Raw genomic sequence first — 21,259 nt, forward strand, 5'->3', positions numbered from 1 at the left:
ACATACAGAACTAATCGTGAATGTCAATTCAAATGAAGTACAATTGACAGAGAGAGTAAAATATAACCAAGTGTTAAAAAATAATAAAATAGTTTCTCAGTGGCAAGACTGTGCAGATATGAATAGTAACATTTATCTCCTTGCAGCACTCAAAGCCAGAGTCACTCCTCAAACTCCCATAGCTCGTCCAGTGTGTTGGCATTTTCAGAACTGGCGTGGCATGATGGCCCAGTCTTAGATCACACTTCTAGTTGCACTCAAGATCATCCTGCTCACACCTATAACAAATGGCTGTCACCTTAAGAATGTCTGTATGATATGCAAGTTGTTTCTGGGCCAAGGCCCTTCCTGTTAGGAGAATTCCTAACAACTGAAATGAATGTGTATATGGACAGATGGACAGGCAGGTAAGCAGGTGGACAAACAGGCAGTTGAATAGATGGATAAAATTTTTTTCTTAACAACCTTTCTTTTGAAAAAGAAGACACATTATTTAGTGATTTGTAGTACCTGCAGGTCCCACCTATCTAGGGAGCAAAGACCTTCCTATTTTATTGACGGGAGTGACAGAGAGAGGAAAGCCTTTCCAAACACCGGAAGCTGCTGTCATGAAGTTACACACTTTACTTCCAGACAGACACTCTGTTAAAATTGGGGCCACAACTCTCCTAGGAGACATACACAGCTGTTCTGGGCTGAGGTGAACCCAGTCAGATGATATTTGGGATTCTCTGCGGAATCTGGAGAAGAGAAGGTGGAGACAAAAGAGGAAAGAGAAACGTAGCTGTGGGTGGTAGGCTGAGCATCTAAGACATGCTTTCAAACTCTACTCCAGATACGACCTCATTCCCACAAGCCACAACCCTGACACTAAGGGTCTGAGAAAGACTGGGTGCAATTCCCCTGAAAGGACATTCAACAGCAGCAGCAACCATCCCCCACCATTGTCACCAGCGATGCAGAACAATCCTGGGAAGTGGGGTAGGGTAGCAGAGCTACCAGATGATTTCAGCAGCCTGAGAAGACAACAATGTGTCAAGACAACCAACACACAAATACAAATCAGGAAGGTTTTCTCCAGCTCACTTATTTATTTTTGCAAGTAGCTTCAAAATGGAATACATTTCTTGAGCTCCTCAGATTTCTAGTTGTTTCTAGTCCTTCTCACAAATCAAGGAACATTAACTTATCATCTGTTCTGTATCAAAACTGAAGACACAAAGATGAGCATAATTCTTCCGGTGCAGGGAACAGACTTATACATATAAACTGTAATACAAGATGATCTGTGCTCCAGCTAGAATTATGCTAAAGTAATTGGGAAGGGATCTTCATTTTGTCCATTTTAATCCTTGTGATATCAAAATGTTTCAAATAGTAACTTTGGTCCTGATTTATAAGTTTAACATAAAGACTGTACTTGTATTTCCTTTTAATTCCAACATTTCAGAAGTGTTTGTTCTCAAACTAGGACTTTCTATAGGAACAATGACCTTTCCCTCATTAAGTAATTCAGCCTCAATCACTTCATCTTATACTATCTGGTGAAGCAGAAGGAAAGCCGCTCGCTTTGCTAATATTGAATCACTGCAACTTATTTTGCCACAGTAATTTTGTATGTTATGTTTTGTGGTGGAAGATCTCTTTTAAAATTGTAAAATTTTGTAATAGCTTTATATTTGTGGAAATGTTGAGTTTTCTTATACCCCACACCTACTTTCCCCTATTGTTTACATCTTATACTAGTATGTGACATCTGTCACAATTATGTATGTGTTTTTGAACACTCTGATCATGTAAACTCTACTTTTCCATGTTTTATTTGTAAGAGATTACAGAAGGTACTAGAAAAGATCTCCTACAGGAATTGGTGTAACACTGAACTATAAACACTGAGTGACAGCATTGTTCACCAGAACAACAAAAACATTGTCGAAACCCAAACATTTCTTCTCAAGGTTAAGTTAGGTCCAAACTGAGATAAGGTCAAGCCTATTCATGGGGCTTGTCACTTTGACTAGCTCCATATAAAGACAAGATATTTGGGGTGGTATTTTATAAATAAGAGAATTTACTAGCAAAAGGAAGATAAATTCACGAGACATGAAGACTGCTACCCTTAACAGAGTTTAAAGTAAATTAGGATGAGGTGAAATTTTTGTAGATTTATTTTTAGGATTCCGTTTCCCTGGATTTAGTATAAACTAGCTCAGTGCCTTGCAGAGTGTTTACCACATACAACTATTTGTTGAATATTAGTGAATCTCACTTTCAAATATGTCATTGTACAGAAACCCCCAATACATCTGTTTGATGTCAAATTTGCATTCCTCAAAGTTTCATGGAGATGTTATTTTTTTTTTAAGTCATGATTCTTCCAACATCAGGCCTAACACAAATGCAAGTTGTGGTTCTCCCTCAGGATTAAGCAGAACAAATCTGTAGGAGATCTGAAGGCTACATTCTCAACAATCACTATTTAAGAGTAAGAAAGGTTTGTATTTTATTTAAATACTGAGATCAAGTCTCTTCTTTATGCAAGTAAAAGGCCAGGGAGAAGTAAGAGGTGACCCACCCTTGTACAGAAAGCACCTGTTTCATTAAGGCTACAAGTAAATTCACAAAGAATGAAGGACTTAGGACCAAGGGTCCCTTTGGTGGTGGTCAGACACAGCGAGTGGACTGTGTGAGGAGCTTGGAGGAGTGAGATCTGGTCTCAGCCCTGTCACTACTCACTTGTGAGCACAGTTGTATCTCTTTGGTGCAAATTTCCTCATCTCTAATATGACATTATTGGATTGGATGATCTCTTCTACCCACTATACTAAAATTTTTTAATATCAAACTTAAAAAAATACCAAGATCCCAATTTCAGTTCTACTTAATAAGAATCAATCACTTAATCTAACTTGGAGTGAAGGGAGTTGGACGTGATAACTGATGCATTCTGGAAATAACGACCGCGAACCTGACTGAGCGCTGCTCTAATACTTCACGTCTTTCAACTCTCTTGATCCACACACCCACCCCTAGAAGTAGGTCCTATTTATATCCCAGATTTACAGATTGGAAAAAAGGTGTTTATAATTTAAATGACCAAGGTCTCACAGCTTGTGACCAAGACTTGACTTAAACTTGCACAGTCTGGCTCTAGAGCTAGAGTTCTTAGCTACCATGCCTGACTACCTCACAAAAAGGTCACCTACAACCAAATGGTGAGGGGGGGAAACACACATACACAAAACACTTATGCAAGTGAGCACTGTGGATTAGTTACCAAGAAACCTTGAGAACTTGCTTTCTTTCACCACATAGCCCATGGCCGGAAGATTTAAATCAGAAGCAGTAGTGGAGGAAGGGAGAAGGTGTCTTGAAAAGTATTAGAAAATGATTTAAGATTTCCATCACTTCTGGGATTTATTTATGATATATAGTATGTCAAGAAGTATATGCAAACAGATGTCTGGAAATTCATGGATCTAGATGTATTTTGTGTTGTTTTAGGAGGTCCCATATTAGGGAGTTTTCTCCTTTGGCTGGTGGAAGAAGACAAAAACGATAGAGGTCTCTATTACTCACTAAGGCACAGATCTGGTGTGTCAGTTTTCATAAGACAAACAATATATTTCCCTCTTCATGCAACATCCTATATGGGATTTGGTGTGTACATAAATACTTTATAAAGTACTACTCTGCTCTATTTTTTAAATATATTCACGGTGCCCTAACCTATGCGTAAATAAATCCTTAAATCAAGGCTATTGTCTGGGATAGTCCTAAAGCCAATATGTGCTAACTATGTAATTTTCATTTCTAAGTTTCAACACTGTTCTTGTTATTTCTTCTAATGGTATTAGATTATCTCGTGAGCTTAAAAGCAACTGAACTGCCTTTAAACTCAAATTAAATAAAAGAGGTTTAAACTATAAGGACGTAAGGGTATCTTAGGAATCCCCACAAACAGCATCCACACCATCGCTGCTTTACTCCTCACATCTGCTACAGTGGGACTCTCACTGCTTGTTCACCAGCATGCATGCCAGTATTCATCAGGACATACGTCCCGCCGAGCCCAAATCTAAGTAATTTTCAAGGTTCAGAAATCCTGGCTCTCAGCTCGGTCTTTGGTCTAAAATTTCAAGAGAAACAAGTTGATTATCACAGCATATAGGTCAGAAGTCCAACAGCTACGGCCAAAGGGGGCAGGGCCACGTGGAAACGCGCTCACAGGGAGGCAGTTCTCAGAGGCGCCGGCGCAGGCTGGCTGCACAGCAAACACACTATGGTACGTTAACCCCCATACACACACTCTGTGCCTCGTGGTGTCAAGGGCAGATGCTGTCCGGGTCAGGGGGTTTCCACAGAGGCAAGGTTATGTTCCTGGGTAGACAGACTCCTGTGTGACTAGACACCAGGGCTCTGGCATGAAGAACTCTTTAGGGTCACAAATAATGTAACTGCACAGTTACTTAGGACAAAACAGATAAACATCAAATAGATCTGTCAGAAAGAACTGCTGGGTGAAAGACCCTTGAAGAGTGCTGATCTTGAAAAGCAGAAAGAAAAAAAGAAAAGAAAAGCAGAAAGAACAATGAAACACCTATCCAGGTGAGTTTCATCTGCTTAACCGAGATCCAAAGCAACTGTGATGGCCAATGTTATGCGTCAGCTAGGCTAGGCTACAGTCCCCCGTTATTCAAACATTAATTTACATGCTGTGGTGTAGGTCCTGTGTGGATGTGGTTAAAGTTCATAATCCGTTGACTTTTAAGTATAGGAAATTATCCTAGAGAATCTGAGTGGGCCTGATTCAGCTGAGAGGCCTTAAGAGCAAAACGGAGCCTTCTCTGAAGAAAAACTGCTTGGGGCACCTGGGTGGCTCAGTCATTAAGCGTCTGTCTTCCAGCTCAGGTCATGATCCCAGAGTCCTGGGATCGAGCCCTACATTGGGCTCCCTGCTCAGCAGGATGCCTGCTTCTCCCTCTACCTCTCCCCTTGCTTGCATTCCCCCTCTCTGTCAAATAAATAAATAAAATCTTAAAAAAAAAAAAAAAAAGAAAAACTGCTCGTGGAGAGCAGCTTCAGTCTATGTACTAAGGTCCAGCCTGCCCTTGGAGGAGATCTACTCTGTGGGTGTCTGACTTGCCTGGCCAGCTTCACAATCACACAAGCCGATCTGCAATTAACCTCTTGATACACACACATCTCCTATGGGTTCTGTCTTTTTGACTAAACCTTAACTGTTACAGCAACTAAATAATCATTGTAATAACCCTAAGAAATAGGTATTATTAGACCCGTTAGACCCATGAATAGATGAGGAAACCAGTACAGAAAAATAAGAACCTGCCCAAGGGAACCCAGCTCCTGGGTGGGAAAGCTGGATTCTAACTCAGGCAGAACCTATGTCTGAACCCAAACACGTTACCTTCTAATCTACAGCCTTTCTGAATGTTTCTACGAGTATGAACAGAGCCTAAATAACTAAAAAGGTATATTTAGAAGTTCATTTTGGAGTACCCTAAAAGGTTCCCCAAACTTGAACACAGACATTCCTGATTTCAAATACAGGCTCAAGGGATATGAACATTGATGTCTACACCCCAAATCCAGGTACTCTCAGCCCCGAATGCCCTTGGATAGGCCTCTGAGAGGCTCTGGGTAAGGGGATCTCCAGAGGCTGTGGATTAGTACAAGACTCCTTTGGAAAGTATTATTTGGGGCCTAAAATAAAGCTTATAGGTATGCTTAACAAACCTAAGTATCCTAACAGAAAAATGAGTTCAATTGAAAGAAGCAAAATTCTTAGTGGTTATTTTCTTCTGACCCATTCACAACAATGCAGGGCCAGAGATGATCTTTAGCCCTGGTGAGAACGAAACCCTTTTCTGAGCAATTCGGTAGTACTATGAAAGATCTTAAATTTTTTTTTTTTCCATTGATTTTAATCTATTAATTCCACTGCTAGGAATTTATCACAAGGGGTTAATCAGTGATGGTCTGTAAAAATGCAGGTTTAAGAATCTTAATCACATTGGGGTGCCTGGGTGGCTCAGTGGGTTAAGCCTCTGCCTTTGGTTAAGGTCATGATCTTAGGGTCCTGGGATCAAGCCCCACATGGGACTCTCTGCTCAGCAGGGAGCCTGCCTCCCCTCCTCTCTCTGCCTGCCTCTCTGATTACTTGTGATCCTTGTCAAACAAATAAGTAAACTCTTTAAAAGAAAAAAAAAAAGAATCTTAATCATAGTACTGTTGATAATAGTAAGAAATTAGAAAGAATCAAAATGTCTAACAATAGGAAATACCTACCTGATGGAATACCATTAAAAATCATATCAGAGGAAAATTTTGTAAACTATTGTTTTGTGATAAACAGTATGTAACAGTATTATTACATACATACATATGTATATATTTAAATTATATATATATGTGTGTGTATATATATATATACATATTTAAAATCACATGTGCACAGAAAAAAAAAGACAACCACCAATTCACCAAGTTAACATTCAGTGGTTGGACTATGAGTAATTTTAATTATTTTCTTTTTAAAAGTAAACTTTCGGTGGGGGGGTGCTGGATGGCTCAGTTGTCAAGCGTCTGCCTTCAGCTCAGGTCATGATCCCAGGATCTTGGGATTAAGCCCCAAATCAGGCTCCCTGCTCAGTGGAAAGCCTGCTTCTCCCTCTCCCACTCCCCCTGCTTGTGTTCCCTCTCTCACTCTCTCTCTCTGTCAAATAAATAAATAAAATTTTTAAAAAATAAAATAAACTTTCTAAAATAAAAATTTATTATTTTGTAGTACAAGTTTTTTTTTTAAGATTTTTAAAAATTTATTTGACAGAGATCACAAGTAGGCAGAGAGTCAGGCAGAGAGAGAGAGGGGGAAGCAGGTTCCCCGCTGAGCAGAGAGCACGATGCGGGGCTCCATCCCAGGACCCTGAGATCACGACCTGAGCGGAAGGCAGAGACTTAGCCCACTGAGCCACCCAGGCACCCCTGTAGTACAAGTTTTAATCATAATTTCTAAGTTTAGTGAAATGGGAACATTTCATGATATAATGTTAAATAAAAATAATTTTATGGAACAGTGTATTCATGAGCCTCTATGTTAAAATTGTAGTGTCTATTTGAAAAGATACAAACCAGAAAAAAATATATGAAAATGTAAGTGATTAACTATGAGGAGGGATTATAAATTTTTTTCTTTTATATACTTATTTTTTCCCCAAATTTTCTATCATGAACATAATCTGCTTTATAATCAGAACAAATGAATGCAATTTCATTAGGGGGAAAAAAACAATGGTGTTAAAGATTGGAATTCACCATACGGAAAAATTTTGAAGAGTATAGTCCAGCTAATAAGAATTTTTTTTATTTGGAACTTCTCTTTAGAATCTGTAACCAGAGAGAAACTACTGGAGAACAGAAAGGGCTAAACTTTAAGTCCTGCTTGTCATCCCTGGATAAGGCAGTGGGCCAGGGACAAGACTATCTACAGGAAACCAGTTTACAATGGAAGTCATGTTTGTATTTTATCTAATCCTTCAGACAATCAGATAACCAACATTTTCCTTTTATTCTTGTAATTTCTTAACTTCCGGAGGGTACTGATTCTCAACCCTCCTTTCCGAAAGGAGAGACAGACACGTGAGTTGTTCTTGGGCACACCTGTCTCCCTTCTACTGCACTTAGTTCGAAGTGTTGCACAAGGGTGGGCAAGCCCACTGTGCATCTTTGCAGAGCTCCTCTACAGCTCAAACGAGAACCAACGTGACAAAAACTTGATTTGTACCTGATTTACTATCTAGAGGAGGACATAATCAAAAGGGAAGTCCCCAACCTTGAAATTGTATTTTTTGGACAAGGCCTGATTTCTGGTTTGAGAAGGGTTTTGTGTGTAAGAACAGAATGAATTTGATCAATAGCCGTTAACTGTTAATGAGATAGGAGGTGACTGGGCTACTGAGTGACTGTGTAGCAATATTGTGTGCACAAAGATTCTACCAGGAATTAGGTAGTACGTGTCTGTGGTTTATAGTCCTAATCAATGCTCTTGAAGAATGTGATATACGTTGTGCCACTAAGGTAAGAGATTTAAATTAAAAACTGAAGTCCAGCTGTATGAGGATATTTATTAGCTGGAGTAGAACCATAACCTAGGAACATACTGAATCCACCAAGACGTATACAAAGTTCATTCTACTAAAGGCCATTTATCATAGATGCTGTAGAACTATGTAAATAACTGCTTCTAAATTATACTGCAGAAAAATAAAGGATGCATATAAAATGTAACTAACCCAAGGGGAAGAGAGAAATGAATTAGAATGAAAAAATGGAAGGGCTAGGCATTTCATTCCCTCCTTGGAGTGCTGAGAAATGGGTAGCCACGCATGCCCATCCTGAGAAAAAGTAATGAATACAGGACCAGCAGCTGTTCCCAAGTTAACTGCCTGCTGACAGTTTAATTTGAAACAACCTCAGAGAAGCGCCCACACTAAGTACTATGGCAGTGGTAGGCCAGCTGATAAAACCTTTCAATTATCCAACTGATAAACCATATAAATGCTTCATTTTCATGCTCATCACTCTGGGGGCAAATGTTAACGTTACATTGCTTAAAACCACAACAACATAATAAATGTACATTCTCTGTAGAATCACATTTCTCATTGCAAAAGGATCCACCCCCCCCAAAAAAACCTGCATACACTTTAATTTTTCACCTTGTTTATAGCATTACAGATGCTACAGCAGAAGTAATGCTTCTCTTAGAGCTTAGAAAACATAATGCCACAAAGTAATTACACACAAGCTATAGTTTATAGAGGTACAGGAATCAAAACATATGGGCAGAGAAATGCTACAGAATTATAGTAGTTAAACTAAGCCCAGCAGAGCACGACAGTTTAACAAACATTTTAGAAAGGAGAAGATCAAAAACAAGTTAAATCTTTTGTTTCTCGCTAATCTATTTAAGCCATAATGTGATGATGGTAAAGGGTCAAATAAAATCCTCAACATCTCTGTCTACAGGATACCAAGGCAGAGAACCAAGACTCTTCCAAATTCTTAGCAATAAAGGGGCTGCTGATTTTTAACATCATCCATTATGAATGCTGAGTGTACTGACCTATTGCATGTTGAGTTTGAGTCCCTCCCTGTGTGGGGTGACATTTCAGGCCAAATTATGTGGAAGGGAGGCCCTTGCTGAATCTGGAGTGACACCAAACCATCAAGAAGCAATCTGAGATTCGGGAAGAAAACAGAAATGTAGGGTATATAAAATTTCAAGACTTAAGATAATTATGAATGAGAGTAAGAGTTCAACAGAAACTTGAAGAAAAAAAATCTACCTCAGGGCACCTGGGTCGCTCTGCCTTCAGCTCAGATCATGATCCCAGGGTCCTTGGACTGAGTCCCACATTGGGTTCCCTGCTCAGTGGGGAGCCTGCTTGTCCTTCTGCCCTTCCCCATGGTTCATGCTCTTGCTCTCTCTTTCTCTCTCAAATAAATAAATAAAAACTTAAAAAAAATTATCTTAAACAACAGAGATGTGTATACATCTTATACATGTATGCACAAGATATGAACATAAAGATGTTTATTTCAGGGCACCTGGGTGGCTCAGTCAATTAAGCGGCTGCCTTTGGCTCAGATCATGAACCCCTCAACAGGCTCCCTGCTCAGTGGGGAGACTGCTTCTCCCTGACCCCACCCTGTGCTCTCTCTCAAATAAATAAAATCTTTTTTTTTCTTTTTTTTTTTTGCTAAGATTTTATTTATTTATTTGTCAGAGAGAGAGAGAGAGAGAGAGAGAGCGAGCACAGGCAGGCAGAATGGCAACAGAGGCAGAGGGAGAAGCAGGCTCCCTGCCGAGCAAGGAGCCCGATGTGGGACTCAATCCCAGGACGCTGGGATCACGACCCGAGCTGAAGGCAGCCGCCCAACCAACTGAGCCACCCAGGCATCCCTCAAATAAATAAAATCTTAAAAAAATAAGTGTTTATGACAGAGCACTTCTGCTATCTATTGATAAGCAATCCAAATGCTATCAATAAATAATAATATAATTACCTTATAAAATTCTATGTAGCAGTTTAAAAAATAATGAAGTGGAAAGTGACATGGTAAAACTTCCTAAAATACAGTAAGTGAAAAGGGCAAGTTTGCATAAATATACACATATATGAATATATACACACACATATATACTATACACACACATCCCTGTTTATTCTAAATATAATTTGAATATATACTATACATATACACATAGAAAGCAGACTAGGATAAAGACTGAACCACTAGATTCTTTTTTCAAAAAGTATGTTTGTTTGTTTGTTTGTTTATTTATTTATTTGAGATGCACGCATGCATAGCGGGGAGAAGCCTGGAGTCCCACATGGGCTCCAACCCAGAACCCTGAGATCAAGACCTGTGCCTAAATCAAGTGTCAGATGCCTGACCAACTGTACCACCCAGGTGCCCCTGAACCACTAGACTCTTAATAATAGTTGTCTATGGAATAAAGGCAGATACCATATTTCTGTACTACTAAGAAATGTTTTTACACGTATTACTTATATAACTCTTAAGTGACAAAATGAGATAAAAATCCACAAAGCAATAAACTAGGCTTCAAGTAAACGAGCAACAGGAGGGTGCCTGGGTGGCTCAGTTGGTTAAGCACACCTGCCTTCTGCTCGGCTCATGATTCAGGGTCCTGGGATCCAGCCCCACACTGAGCTCCCTGCTCAGCGGGGAGCCTGTTTCTCCCTCTCCCTCTCTGTCTGCCCCTCCCCACAGCTAGTTTAAGTTTTCACAGTTAAATTTACCAATCTTCTTTGTGGTACTTGTTGAGTCTTGTTCAAGAACTCATTCCCTACCCCGAGGTCATAAAGATATTCTCATATATTTCTTCAAAATGTTTCACTTTCATTTTTGGACTTCTATGTATTTAGATTCTACCTCATATGATAAAACAAATTCCATCTGAATTTTTTTTAAAAATATGGATTGTCGGGCGCCTGGGTGGCTCAGTGGGTTAAAGCCTCTACCTTCGGCTCAGGTCATGATCTCAGCGTTCTGGGATCGAGTCCCGCTCTCTGCTGAGCAGAGAGCCTGCTTCCCCCTCTCTCTCTGCCTGCTTGTGATTTCTCTCTCTGTGTGTCAAATAAATAAATAAAATCTTAAAAATAAAATAAAATAAAATAAAAACATGGACTGTCAATTGTTGCTGGACCATTTGCTGACATGTCCATTTCCCCCCCGTCATCTAAACCCTGCCTCTAGAACTGTGTATATCCACCTATGTCTGTGTGGACTCTATTCTGTTCCCTCGACCTGTTCTTCTGTTTACTGACAAAACACTGTCTTAATTACTTGCAGGAGTGAACCTCTCTCTCTGGAACTTCAAAACTGCCTTGGTTATTCTTGCTCTTCCTCATAAATTTCTGAGTCATTTTGTTGAGTTAAACAATGTTTTTGTGATTTATCTGAAGTTTCATGGAATTTTAAGAATAGTTATCAAAGGTGGTTATAACAGGTGGTTTTCAGAAGGCTTCAGGAAGACAAAGATTCAAGTGATAATTTTTGAAGAAGTAGAGTAGGGAAGAATTCTTATTTCAACGCCTTTTTTTTTTTTTTTTTTTGGGCTGCTGTAAATTATTTCCTTGTAGTAGGTAAAACATTTAAGACAAAGTAGCTGGGTTTTCAGCCCCATGAGTCATTGGGATCTATTATTCAGAGCTGGTAGGGTAGCAAAAAGAGCTCCTAATTTTCCATTCCTGGCACTATTGCCATAGGGCTTAACTTTCTTTATTATCTTTAGCTCTACTTCCCTCTCAATTAGTTTTCCCAAACTGTCATTTCATAGCACATTTTTCTAGATGTTATTAATAGCTGTGTCTGGGAAAGGAAGTTACAACTGCAAACAAATTTTTAAAAATCCTGTATAGTAAATCTCTCACTTGGAGTTTTATAATGCACTTTAGTGTATCAAAGACTCTTAGTGGAATCCCAGCAAAGAAATTTGTCTAATTTTGTTTTAACTCACCATTTCATGGGCTTTTTTGTGCATGGGTATTTATTTCTTGTATACTGATTTAACATCCTACATAAGAATGTTCCATGGGTCATCAATTTGGTAAACGGTATATTTAAACTAACAAGGGAAAGACAAGAATTCAGATATTTCTGACTTCAAGAGAACTCAATCGGGTGGCTCAGTGGGTTAAAGCCTCTGCCTTTGGCTCAGGTCATGATCTCAAGGTCCTGGGATCAAGCCCCGCATCGGGCTCTCTGCTCAGCAGGGAGCCTGCTTCCTCCTCTCTCTCTGCCTGCCTCTCTGCCTACTTGTGATCTCTGCCTGTCAAATAAATAAATAAAATCTTAAAAAAAAAAAAAATGACCAGAACTATTCACTGAAAAGTTACGTTTCCCCCTTTGTAGTTAAAAATAATTTTAAGGCAGTGTGAATATTCGTCCCTCCAACAATTTATTGCCCAACTTTTAGTAGCCACTTGATGATCCTTGTCTGAATCAACTAATATACTAAGAATTATAAAATGATGATTTTCTGATTCTACAAGTTCTCCTGCATGGATTTTTAAAAATCCAATGTGTTAGAATCCATTACCACTTAACGGGTTTTTTTTGATACTCAAAGTGTCCCAAATTTGACCAGCAGGAAGTTCTTGAAACTGCCTCCTAGGCCTTTTTGGTATGACCCATTAGTTGAACTTTTTCCATCTTTCTGTCACACCCTGAGTCCAGACTCAACTGTACTTTCCGCTCCCCAGACCCGAAATTAGCCATTCCTTCAAGGATCCCCGGTTTCTGGTGGTGGAGAGTAGCTTTTAGGAGGAACAAGTCTGCTAGAGTCTTCTACATAACAGCCTTCAGGTGCTCAAAGCCAGTTACTTCTGTCCCATGTACCTCCTCAAACTTCCACACCTAGGCTAAAAATTCACCAAACTCTTTACACAAGTCTTCCTGGGACTTAACTTCGAGTTCCATCCTAGTCTTCTCTTTCATATTCCCTGTCCCAACTCAGTTGCTGTGTTCTATTCTAGTGGTTCCCAACATGGCCATACAACAGACTCATTGAGGAACTTCTTTACTATACAGATTCCCAGGACCCACTCACCTATACTTACTGAGTTAAGATTCTCTGGAGTGGAGCCTGGGACTCTATTTTTTATTTTAAGTTCCTCAAGTGATATCAATATAGCCAGTCCACTACATACCTCAATTTTTCAAGGCCTTGTGGATCCAGAATTAGAATATCAAAAAGTATGGTCTAGAGCTACTACTTTTCTTTAATTGGACATTCTATTTCTTTTAGTATAAATAAACTGATGCTCACATTTTTGGGGGAGGTGGAGGCAATGACCTAATATTTTTGGCTCACAACAAATTTCCAAAGAACTAAATCCTCAAGACTTTTTCAGACATACTGTTAAGTTACAGCTCCCTTATGTCCTTATGTTCCGTTGGTCTTTCAGAGCCAAGTGTAAGGATTTATATTTGTTCTAATTAAAACTTCTATTGCTTGATTTACCAAACCTTCACTGTCTTATGGATCCTGATGTTATCATATGAAGTGTTTTTTTTTTAACTATTCCAATTTTGTGACATTCATAGTTAATGTCTTCTCTCTTACACTGCTTTTTTTCTATTATATTTTTAAGTATAAAAAATCAGTCTCATAGACTTTTCTATGATTGTGGTGGTGGTTACATATCTATATGTATTCATCAACACTCATAGAAGCATACACCAAGAAGAGTGAGTTTTAATGTATATGAATTATACCTGGAAAAAAAAATCAGCCTTACATTCCAAATATTCCACTGTATTTTTCTCCCAGATTAGGCCTCACTGATATATGTTGATTGATAACCTCTGCAAAATGGAGGAACCCAACTAATGGAGTTTTCATAGACTTTGTATTTTTATTCATTTGAGGTCAATGTATTCTGGGTTTGATACCTTGAAAAAGCATCAGGGTTTGGTGGTTTGTTTTTGTTTTTTGTCTTTTGTTTTTAAGATTTATCATTTGACAGAGAGCGAGAGAAAGGGAACACAAACAGGGGGAGAGGAAGAGGGAGAAGCAGGCTCCCTGCTGAGCAGGGAGATGGATGTGGGGCTCAATCCTAGGATCCCGGGATCATGACCGGAGTCAAAGGCAGACGCTTTTTTTTTTTTTTTTAAGATTTTATTTGTTTATTTGACAGACAGAGATCACAATTAGGCAGAGAGGCAGGCAGAGAGAGGGGAAGGGAAGCAGGCTCCCTGCTGAGCAGAGAGCCCGATGCGGGGCTCGATCCCAGGACCCTGGGACCATGACCTGAGCCGAAGGCAGAGGCTTTAACCCACTGAGCCACCCAGGCGCCCCATAAGGCAGACACTTAAAGACTGAGCCACCCAGGTGCCCCTTAAAAGCATCAGGGTTTGGTTTACTAACCCGGTCAACCCAGTGAATGCATTATTACCATTTTATCAGTTACCACAACACAAAATGCAAAGTAAAAGTGATAGACTGTGAAATAATGTGAAAATAATATTAAAGGAATTATAATCCTTCACAGAACTAGGCTAAAAAAAAAAAAATCAAACACAGGCCTATCATTTTTGTGTATAAGTAGAAGTTAGATCATTTTACACCTGTAAGTCTGACAAGGATTTTAAAAAATACTCTTCAGTGCTGGTGAAGGTCTTGTGAAATACATGCTCTCACGGTGTGTGTGATGGGCTTAAGTGAAACAGCCTTTCTGGCCTTTGAACCTATCTAACAAGAAGTTAAAGAATTTGACTGGAATACATATATTCTAAGAAAAACTAGAAGAATTACACCAAACTTCTAGCAGTAACCAGCTATCTCTAGCTAATGGAGACAAGCTGTTTTGCTTTGTTTTTTAATGCTTTATATAAAAAAGAATATTTAAAATATTTCTACAGTGAGCCCATGTTAGTTTTATAATTAGAAAAAAGAAATATATATATATATATATATATATATATATCTCTTATAAAAATATCAGTCAAAGAAAGGGGAAGAAAATAAACCACCAAAGGAAGGAAATAGGAATAATTTGGGGGGGGGGGTAAAGATTTAGCTGTCACTGATAGGAATTATCAAGAAAAATATGTCTTTCAGGTAGTCAATAATTTCATAAAGAATTTCTGTTCCAAAATGAATGGTATTTCCCTTGTGAAGCTTCTCTGAATGCCACAGAAGATTCAAATATACAGCAACTCGATAAGGGATACTTAAACTGCCTCCAAATATTTTCCAAATAAGAAGTGTTATACAGAATTATTAAAAACCATAAACTCATACCTTGAAGAACGATGCTCTGGTTTATTTCGTTCGTTGCGATCTGTAAAGGAAGGAGACAGTAACATGTCAAAATACTCTTCAGAAGCCCTGGGAAAGAAGGTCTCAAATGCCAGCTGCCATACCATAGATTTCACCAAGGACTGTTCAAAGGTTGCTGTGTCTTCCCCTGTATGAGGCTGTTCATCAGAGTTGAAAGGATTTGTCTGACAGAAGAGGTACAAAGGATACAAAGATAGACAGGCATAGAAAGTTTTTATGGTTTGTTAAAATCATCTACTTGGAAAGTATATCATTACACATATTATTTCATTTTCAAAGATCTTGGCTATTTTAAACACTTTGCTAAAACCCAAACAAATTTAGCTAAGGAAAGAAAGTAAGGAAACTGAAAAGCCACAGATTACTCAGCTCAAAAAAATCATTCCATGAATCATGGTTGGCAAAAGCTTCCAACAGGATAGGGAGGGGGGAAAAATGAGCAGTCAGCTACAGCAACATCTGCAAACACCCTAAGACCCAGACAGCCTCATCCTTAACTCTCTAGTGCCCAGAACTTTTCAGAAGTTGGATTTCAACATTTCACTGATAATGAGGTGTAATGTGCTACATAGAGGGTGGTGATTCTGGACCACGAGTGCCCCCTTCCCCTGGGGACACTTGACAATGCCTGGAGACATTTTTGGTTGTCACAACTGGGGAAGAAAGAGCTACTGGTATCTGGTAGGTAGAGAGCAGTGATGCTGTTAGACATCCTACAATGCAGCCTACAACAAAGAATTATGTCACCCAAAATGTCGATACAGCTGATGTTGAGAAGCTTTGCCACAGGGTAAGAGACAAGGACATGGCTGCTTGAAGTTTTCACATGTGCCTCTTTGAAGGCTGCTGTAAAAGGCTGTTAATTAACCTGAAGACAACTGTATACAAGAGAAAGAACTACAAAATCCACAGGTTCTCTTTTTTTTTTTACTCCAAATAATTTTTTTCAGTACATGCTTAAGAATAAACAAAGTGAAAAGGTCTCAGTGTTATGGAAAAACTAACAACAGAAAGCAAAGTGTAAGCCACAATAAAATCCTATGCAATGTTATTAAAATACAGTTTTCTTCTCTTTTTTTTTTTTTAAAGATTTTATTTATTTATTTGACAGACAGAGATCAGAAGTAGGCAGAGAGGCAGGCAGAGAGAGAAGAGGAACCAGGCTCCCCGCAGAGCAGAGAGCCTGATGTGGGGCTCGATCCCAGCACTCTGGGATCATGACCCGGGCCGAAGGCAGAGAGGCTTAACCCACTGAGCCACCCAGGCACCCCTAAAATACAGTTTTCTGAAGTATCTTCTGAATTAATACAAACAATATAGAATTTAATGGCAAAACAAAGACTGGACAGGAATTACTTTTCCCCCTAATTTTATTGCTTGTGGAACAGCATAAAGATACTAAAAACATACTATAAAACTTCTCGGGAGAATTATGGAAGAAAAGGCATTAAGATTCACACAGTTAAATGTATTTCTCAATTCTTTCTAAGTAGGTTCATAATGAAAAAGAAATGCTTTTTAAACCAAGGAGTTAGTACACAGGAAGTATGTTTTCTGAAAGACTAACATGTAGGAAGAGTCACAATAAAACATGTTTGTTTAGATACACTGCTCTCAAAAAGCACAATGTTAATATGTTTCTGGTTCCAGTTTCTCTCCACAGTGACCTGGTATTACTGCCGCTTTGAAAACTTTTGTTTTAATTTAACTTCGTTTTACCCACCCTCAAATAAAAACATGTTTTTTCACTCGTGGAGCACTAAAAATTTAAAGTCGTAGCAAGATAGCGCACATTTTAATCATTTTTTTTTCAATCGCTCTTCTTCAGCTTAAGGCTGCTAGTTTTGTTAACAAAAGGAAAATATCTCAAGGCAAAGCTGAAAACTGGAGGCAGATCAGCTATCCTCGTTTAACAAAGCAACAACTCTTACCTGTGGCTAACGATGAGCTAAAAATCTGCCCAGGATACCATTTGCTGTGGCTGGGATCCTAGTTTCGTAGAGTTTATTTAGGCATGGAATAGCAAACTCCCCCCCAAATCTCCCTAGTGGTACAACACACAGGAGGAGGGGAGAAACAGAGTCATGATGCGTGTAAACAAGACTCAGCATCTGAGGGCTTCCCTCCAGGGCCTGTTCTGATTGGCAGATGTGCTATGACCAATCTGCACAGCTGGAATGTGTCCACTCAGGAAGCGAAAGCCTCGTAGCTCTCCTTCATTCTTGGTTAAAACAGGAAATTCTACAGTCATTTTATACTTCGTGCTCTAAGAAAATATAAAATGCCTCCCCACCATACTTCTCTATCGAACTAGTTGATAATCTGTTGGAAGACATTTTTAACATTCCCTCCCAAATTCCCTCTGCGTTGTACATGTTACGTTTCTTTGCAAATATATGTGCACAGTGATTATAACATTTTAACACTCCCAAGACCCATATATTTCATAATTTGAGGGTAAGGGTAAATCATCTGTTACTCACAATATCCCCCATACCACCAGCTCTTGACAATGGAAAACAAATTAAAAGGTGTTCTTGTCCTACTATTTTTTCTCAAAGTATAAAAACAATCGGATTTCACATTTTGCCATAACCCATCTTTTAGCTTGAATACGTATATACGTAGTATGTATCTGTTGTGTATCTGTGTGTCTACACAAATTTTTAGATACTTACTTTAAGCAAAGTAATTTTCATGACAATCAAGACGATTGTGCAATTGTCAAGAAACAACACTAGTGGCAATGCTGAATTTTTGGCAAATTAATAAATGGTTATTATTTTGGTTCAAAATCCAAGACTGAACAAAACAAAGCACTGAGGGCAGATTTGCGATCTGGATCTTGCCAACAATAATGAAACATCTGGATAGAACTCCGTTAAGAAAAACGAGAACAGATTCATAGCGAATATGGAAACTTCATCTTGACTATATATAGTGCTTTAAGCATATGGATTTTATTTATTTCAAATCAAATACTCTTTGGCATATAACCCCAGCCTCCAATTTTTTTTTCAGAGTTTCTAATTTTTAAATAATTAGGAGAGAATACACTTGCAAAGGTTTCTTGAATTTTTACATACTCAGGAATCATACAAATAACTTACCAGACCAAAGTCTCACCATTTATATGAAAAAAAGAGTTACTAAAAATAAGAAGGCTCCAAGTCTAACATTTAGTTGCCAAACAGTGCATCATCCACAGCAAATGTGCAACGACTCCAGGGGCCTACCAAAGGCCAGCAGCACACTCTCAATGTGAAGGTCAGCGTGGCTGGATAGCAATGTAAAGTCTGTTGGTTTTGTAGGTATATGTCTCTCTCTCTCTTTTTCTTTCTCTCTCTCTCTGTCTGTCTGTCTCTCTCTCTCTCTCTCTCTCTCTCTCTCACACACACACACACACACACACACACAGTGAGGCAAGAGAGAGAAAAAGAAAACATGCTTGCATTCCCTGTTCCTATTCATTCATGTGTCCTGGTTAAAAAAGCTAATTGAGGAAATGGAAGACTACCCCACAAGCAGAACACAAGCAGAACATGAGGCAGAACTGGTGTAAAGGGTGCTGTTGGCTGTGTGAGTGTAAATGTTATCAGGGGGCAATGGGGGAACCCAGGCACATCAAGGGGTCTGAGATCAGGAGAGTGAGGACGTTATTATCATGGATTGGTGACTCTGTAGGAGAACTCTTTACCCAAAATTTCCTGCCCTGATGACTTGTGATTCTAAATAATCTGGACATCCATGAATCCAATGTTTATATATTTAGATGATATTCCACTTAGGTAGAAACGGGCCCCTGTTTTGGCAGGGGCAGCTTTTTGGGAATGGCTAGGCAGAGTCTACTGATGTGCAACTATTCAGGGTGATTCTGAATCTAGTAATATGGCAAACACTTTGAAATGAAGATGACAAAAATGCAAATGTCATCCTTTGCTTTGATTAAAACTATGAAGAATGGCCAACTTAGAACTTATTAGAATCCATGGTAAGACATTCAGGCTTTGAGGATTTGGCTTTGATCACTTAACTGGACAGAAAAATCAAACCCCATTGGGCAGGGAACTTAGACTACTAACTCATGTTGGCAGTAGAAAGTTCTAAATCATTCTTTGAAATTAGCGGGAAGACTCAAGTTGACATGAATGAATACTCACAGACATGCTCCCAACAGAACAGGAAGTGGTATAATGAAAGCCACCTTCTACCTCATATTAGCATATTAAAATGAATAGTATCTTTAAAATTAGTATTATCTATAAAGGGATTCTATACCATACTCCAGGGATTATTATCAAATTCCAACTTGGGAGTATATAGTATATGTTACTTTAAAAAATGGATCAATCCTGGGGCGCCTGGGTGGCTCAGTGGGTTAAAGCCTCTGCCTTCGGCTCAGGTCATGATCCCAGGGCACTGGGATCGAGCCCCGCATCGGGCTCTCTGCTCAGCGGGGAGCCTGCTTCCCCCTCTCTCTGCCTACCTCTCTGCCTATTTCTGATCTCTGTCTGTTAAATAAATAAATAAAATCTTAAAAAATAAAATAATTAATTTAAAAATGGATCAATCCTACAGAAATCCTTTGTGCCATTCAGTGTTTTTTGTTTTTTGGTTTTTTTTTTTAACTATTTTATTTATTTGACAGAAAGAGCAAGAGAGCACAAGCAGGGGGAGCAGTAGAAAAGGAGAAGCAGGCTCCCCGCCAAGCAGGGAGCCTGATATGGGGCTTGATCCTGGGACCCTGGGATCATGACCTGAGCTGAAGGCAGATGCTTAAAGACTGAGCCACCCAGGCACCCCTGTGCCATTCAGTATTAACCAAAGGATCCACACATTCTGAAAAAGAATTTCCTGCAGGAACAATGTCATTACCTCATTACTTAGAAACAGAATAAATAAAATAATGTGTCCATCATTAGAAGGAGGAAGATATTCATGGATCATGAATCTCACTTTGGCGACTCTTGGAAAGACTGGGAAAGTAGCTCAAATAGCTCATGGATGAAATTGTACATATATGAGATAAGAGTTTTCAGAGGCTTTATTAAAGTCTTTAAATGGTTCTTTTCTTTAGGCAAAGAAAACTGCAAATATATGTCTACTGGAAAAGAAGCTAGGTTCATTCTACAAAATTACTAACACTAATCCTTACTCACCTCCTCCTTCCAGTTCATTTCACCACCCTCATTCAGGTATGTCTCCAAATTGACTTTAAGTCATTTTTGAGACTCCTATAGTAAACTGTATATTGGTCTTTCATCCTTTTTTTTTTTTTTTAATTTTATTTATTTATTTATTTGAGAGAAAGAGAGCTCAAGCATGAGCACAAGCTGGGGGTGGGTGGCAGTGGGAGGGGGACAGGCAAAGGGAGAGGGAGAGAAGCAGACTCCCCATTGAGCGGGGAGCCTGAAATGGGGCCCTACTTATCATGACCCTGAGAGCATGACCTGAGCACAAATCAAGAGTTGGATGCCTAACCGACTAAGCCACCCAGACATCCTAGTATACTGCTCTTTTAAATAGCAGGTTTTCAATAAATATATATTTGCTCTTGTTGAACTTAAGCAAGTTATTACTACACCAAGAAATTAAAGAGAATCTCTGTGAGTTACCACTTCAGGAGGCTTATTATAGAGTTTATGTGACTGCTACCCACGCGTCTATGGGTAAGTGGAAAAATTTAGTCTACAGCATGGTCAATACTGACACCTGTTATTAATTCTAAAATGTCTAAACTCATTAAAATGCAGCACCCTAATCACACAGAGAGGGAGAAACTAGAGAGGACGGGAAGTGTTTTTCAGTAAGGGAATTATGTTTCAACAAAGCAGACTGTCTCTGGAATCTGCCCCCCACCCC

The 21,259-nt window shown here is 39.1% G+C and overlaps 1 protein-coding gene across 6 annotated transcripts in view; it reads right to left on the reverse strand.

Annotated features, from left to right (window-relative positions):
• SH3D19 (SH3 domain containing 19) overlaps positions 1-21,259 on the reverse strand; it is a 179,061-nt gene that overhangs the window by 72,936 nt on the left and 84,866 nt on the right. For all 6 annotated transcript variants that reach the window (XM_080796456.1, XM_080796460.1, XM_080796459.1 and 3 more), the window contains exon 2: positions 15,359-15,398. In XM_080796456.1, coding sequence (XP_080652582.1) covers positions 15,359-15,398 — 40 coding nt within the window. The remainder of the gene's footprint in view (positions 1-15,358; positions 15,399-21,259) is intronic.

This window comes from Martes martes (assembly GCF_963455335.1).
Source record: "Martes martes genome assembly, chromosome: 2".
In the NCBI taxonomy this organism is placed as follows: Eukaryota; Metazoa; Chordata; class Mammalia; order Carnivora; family Mustelidae; genus Martes; species Martes martes.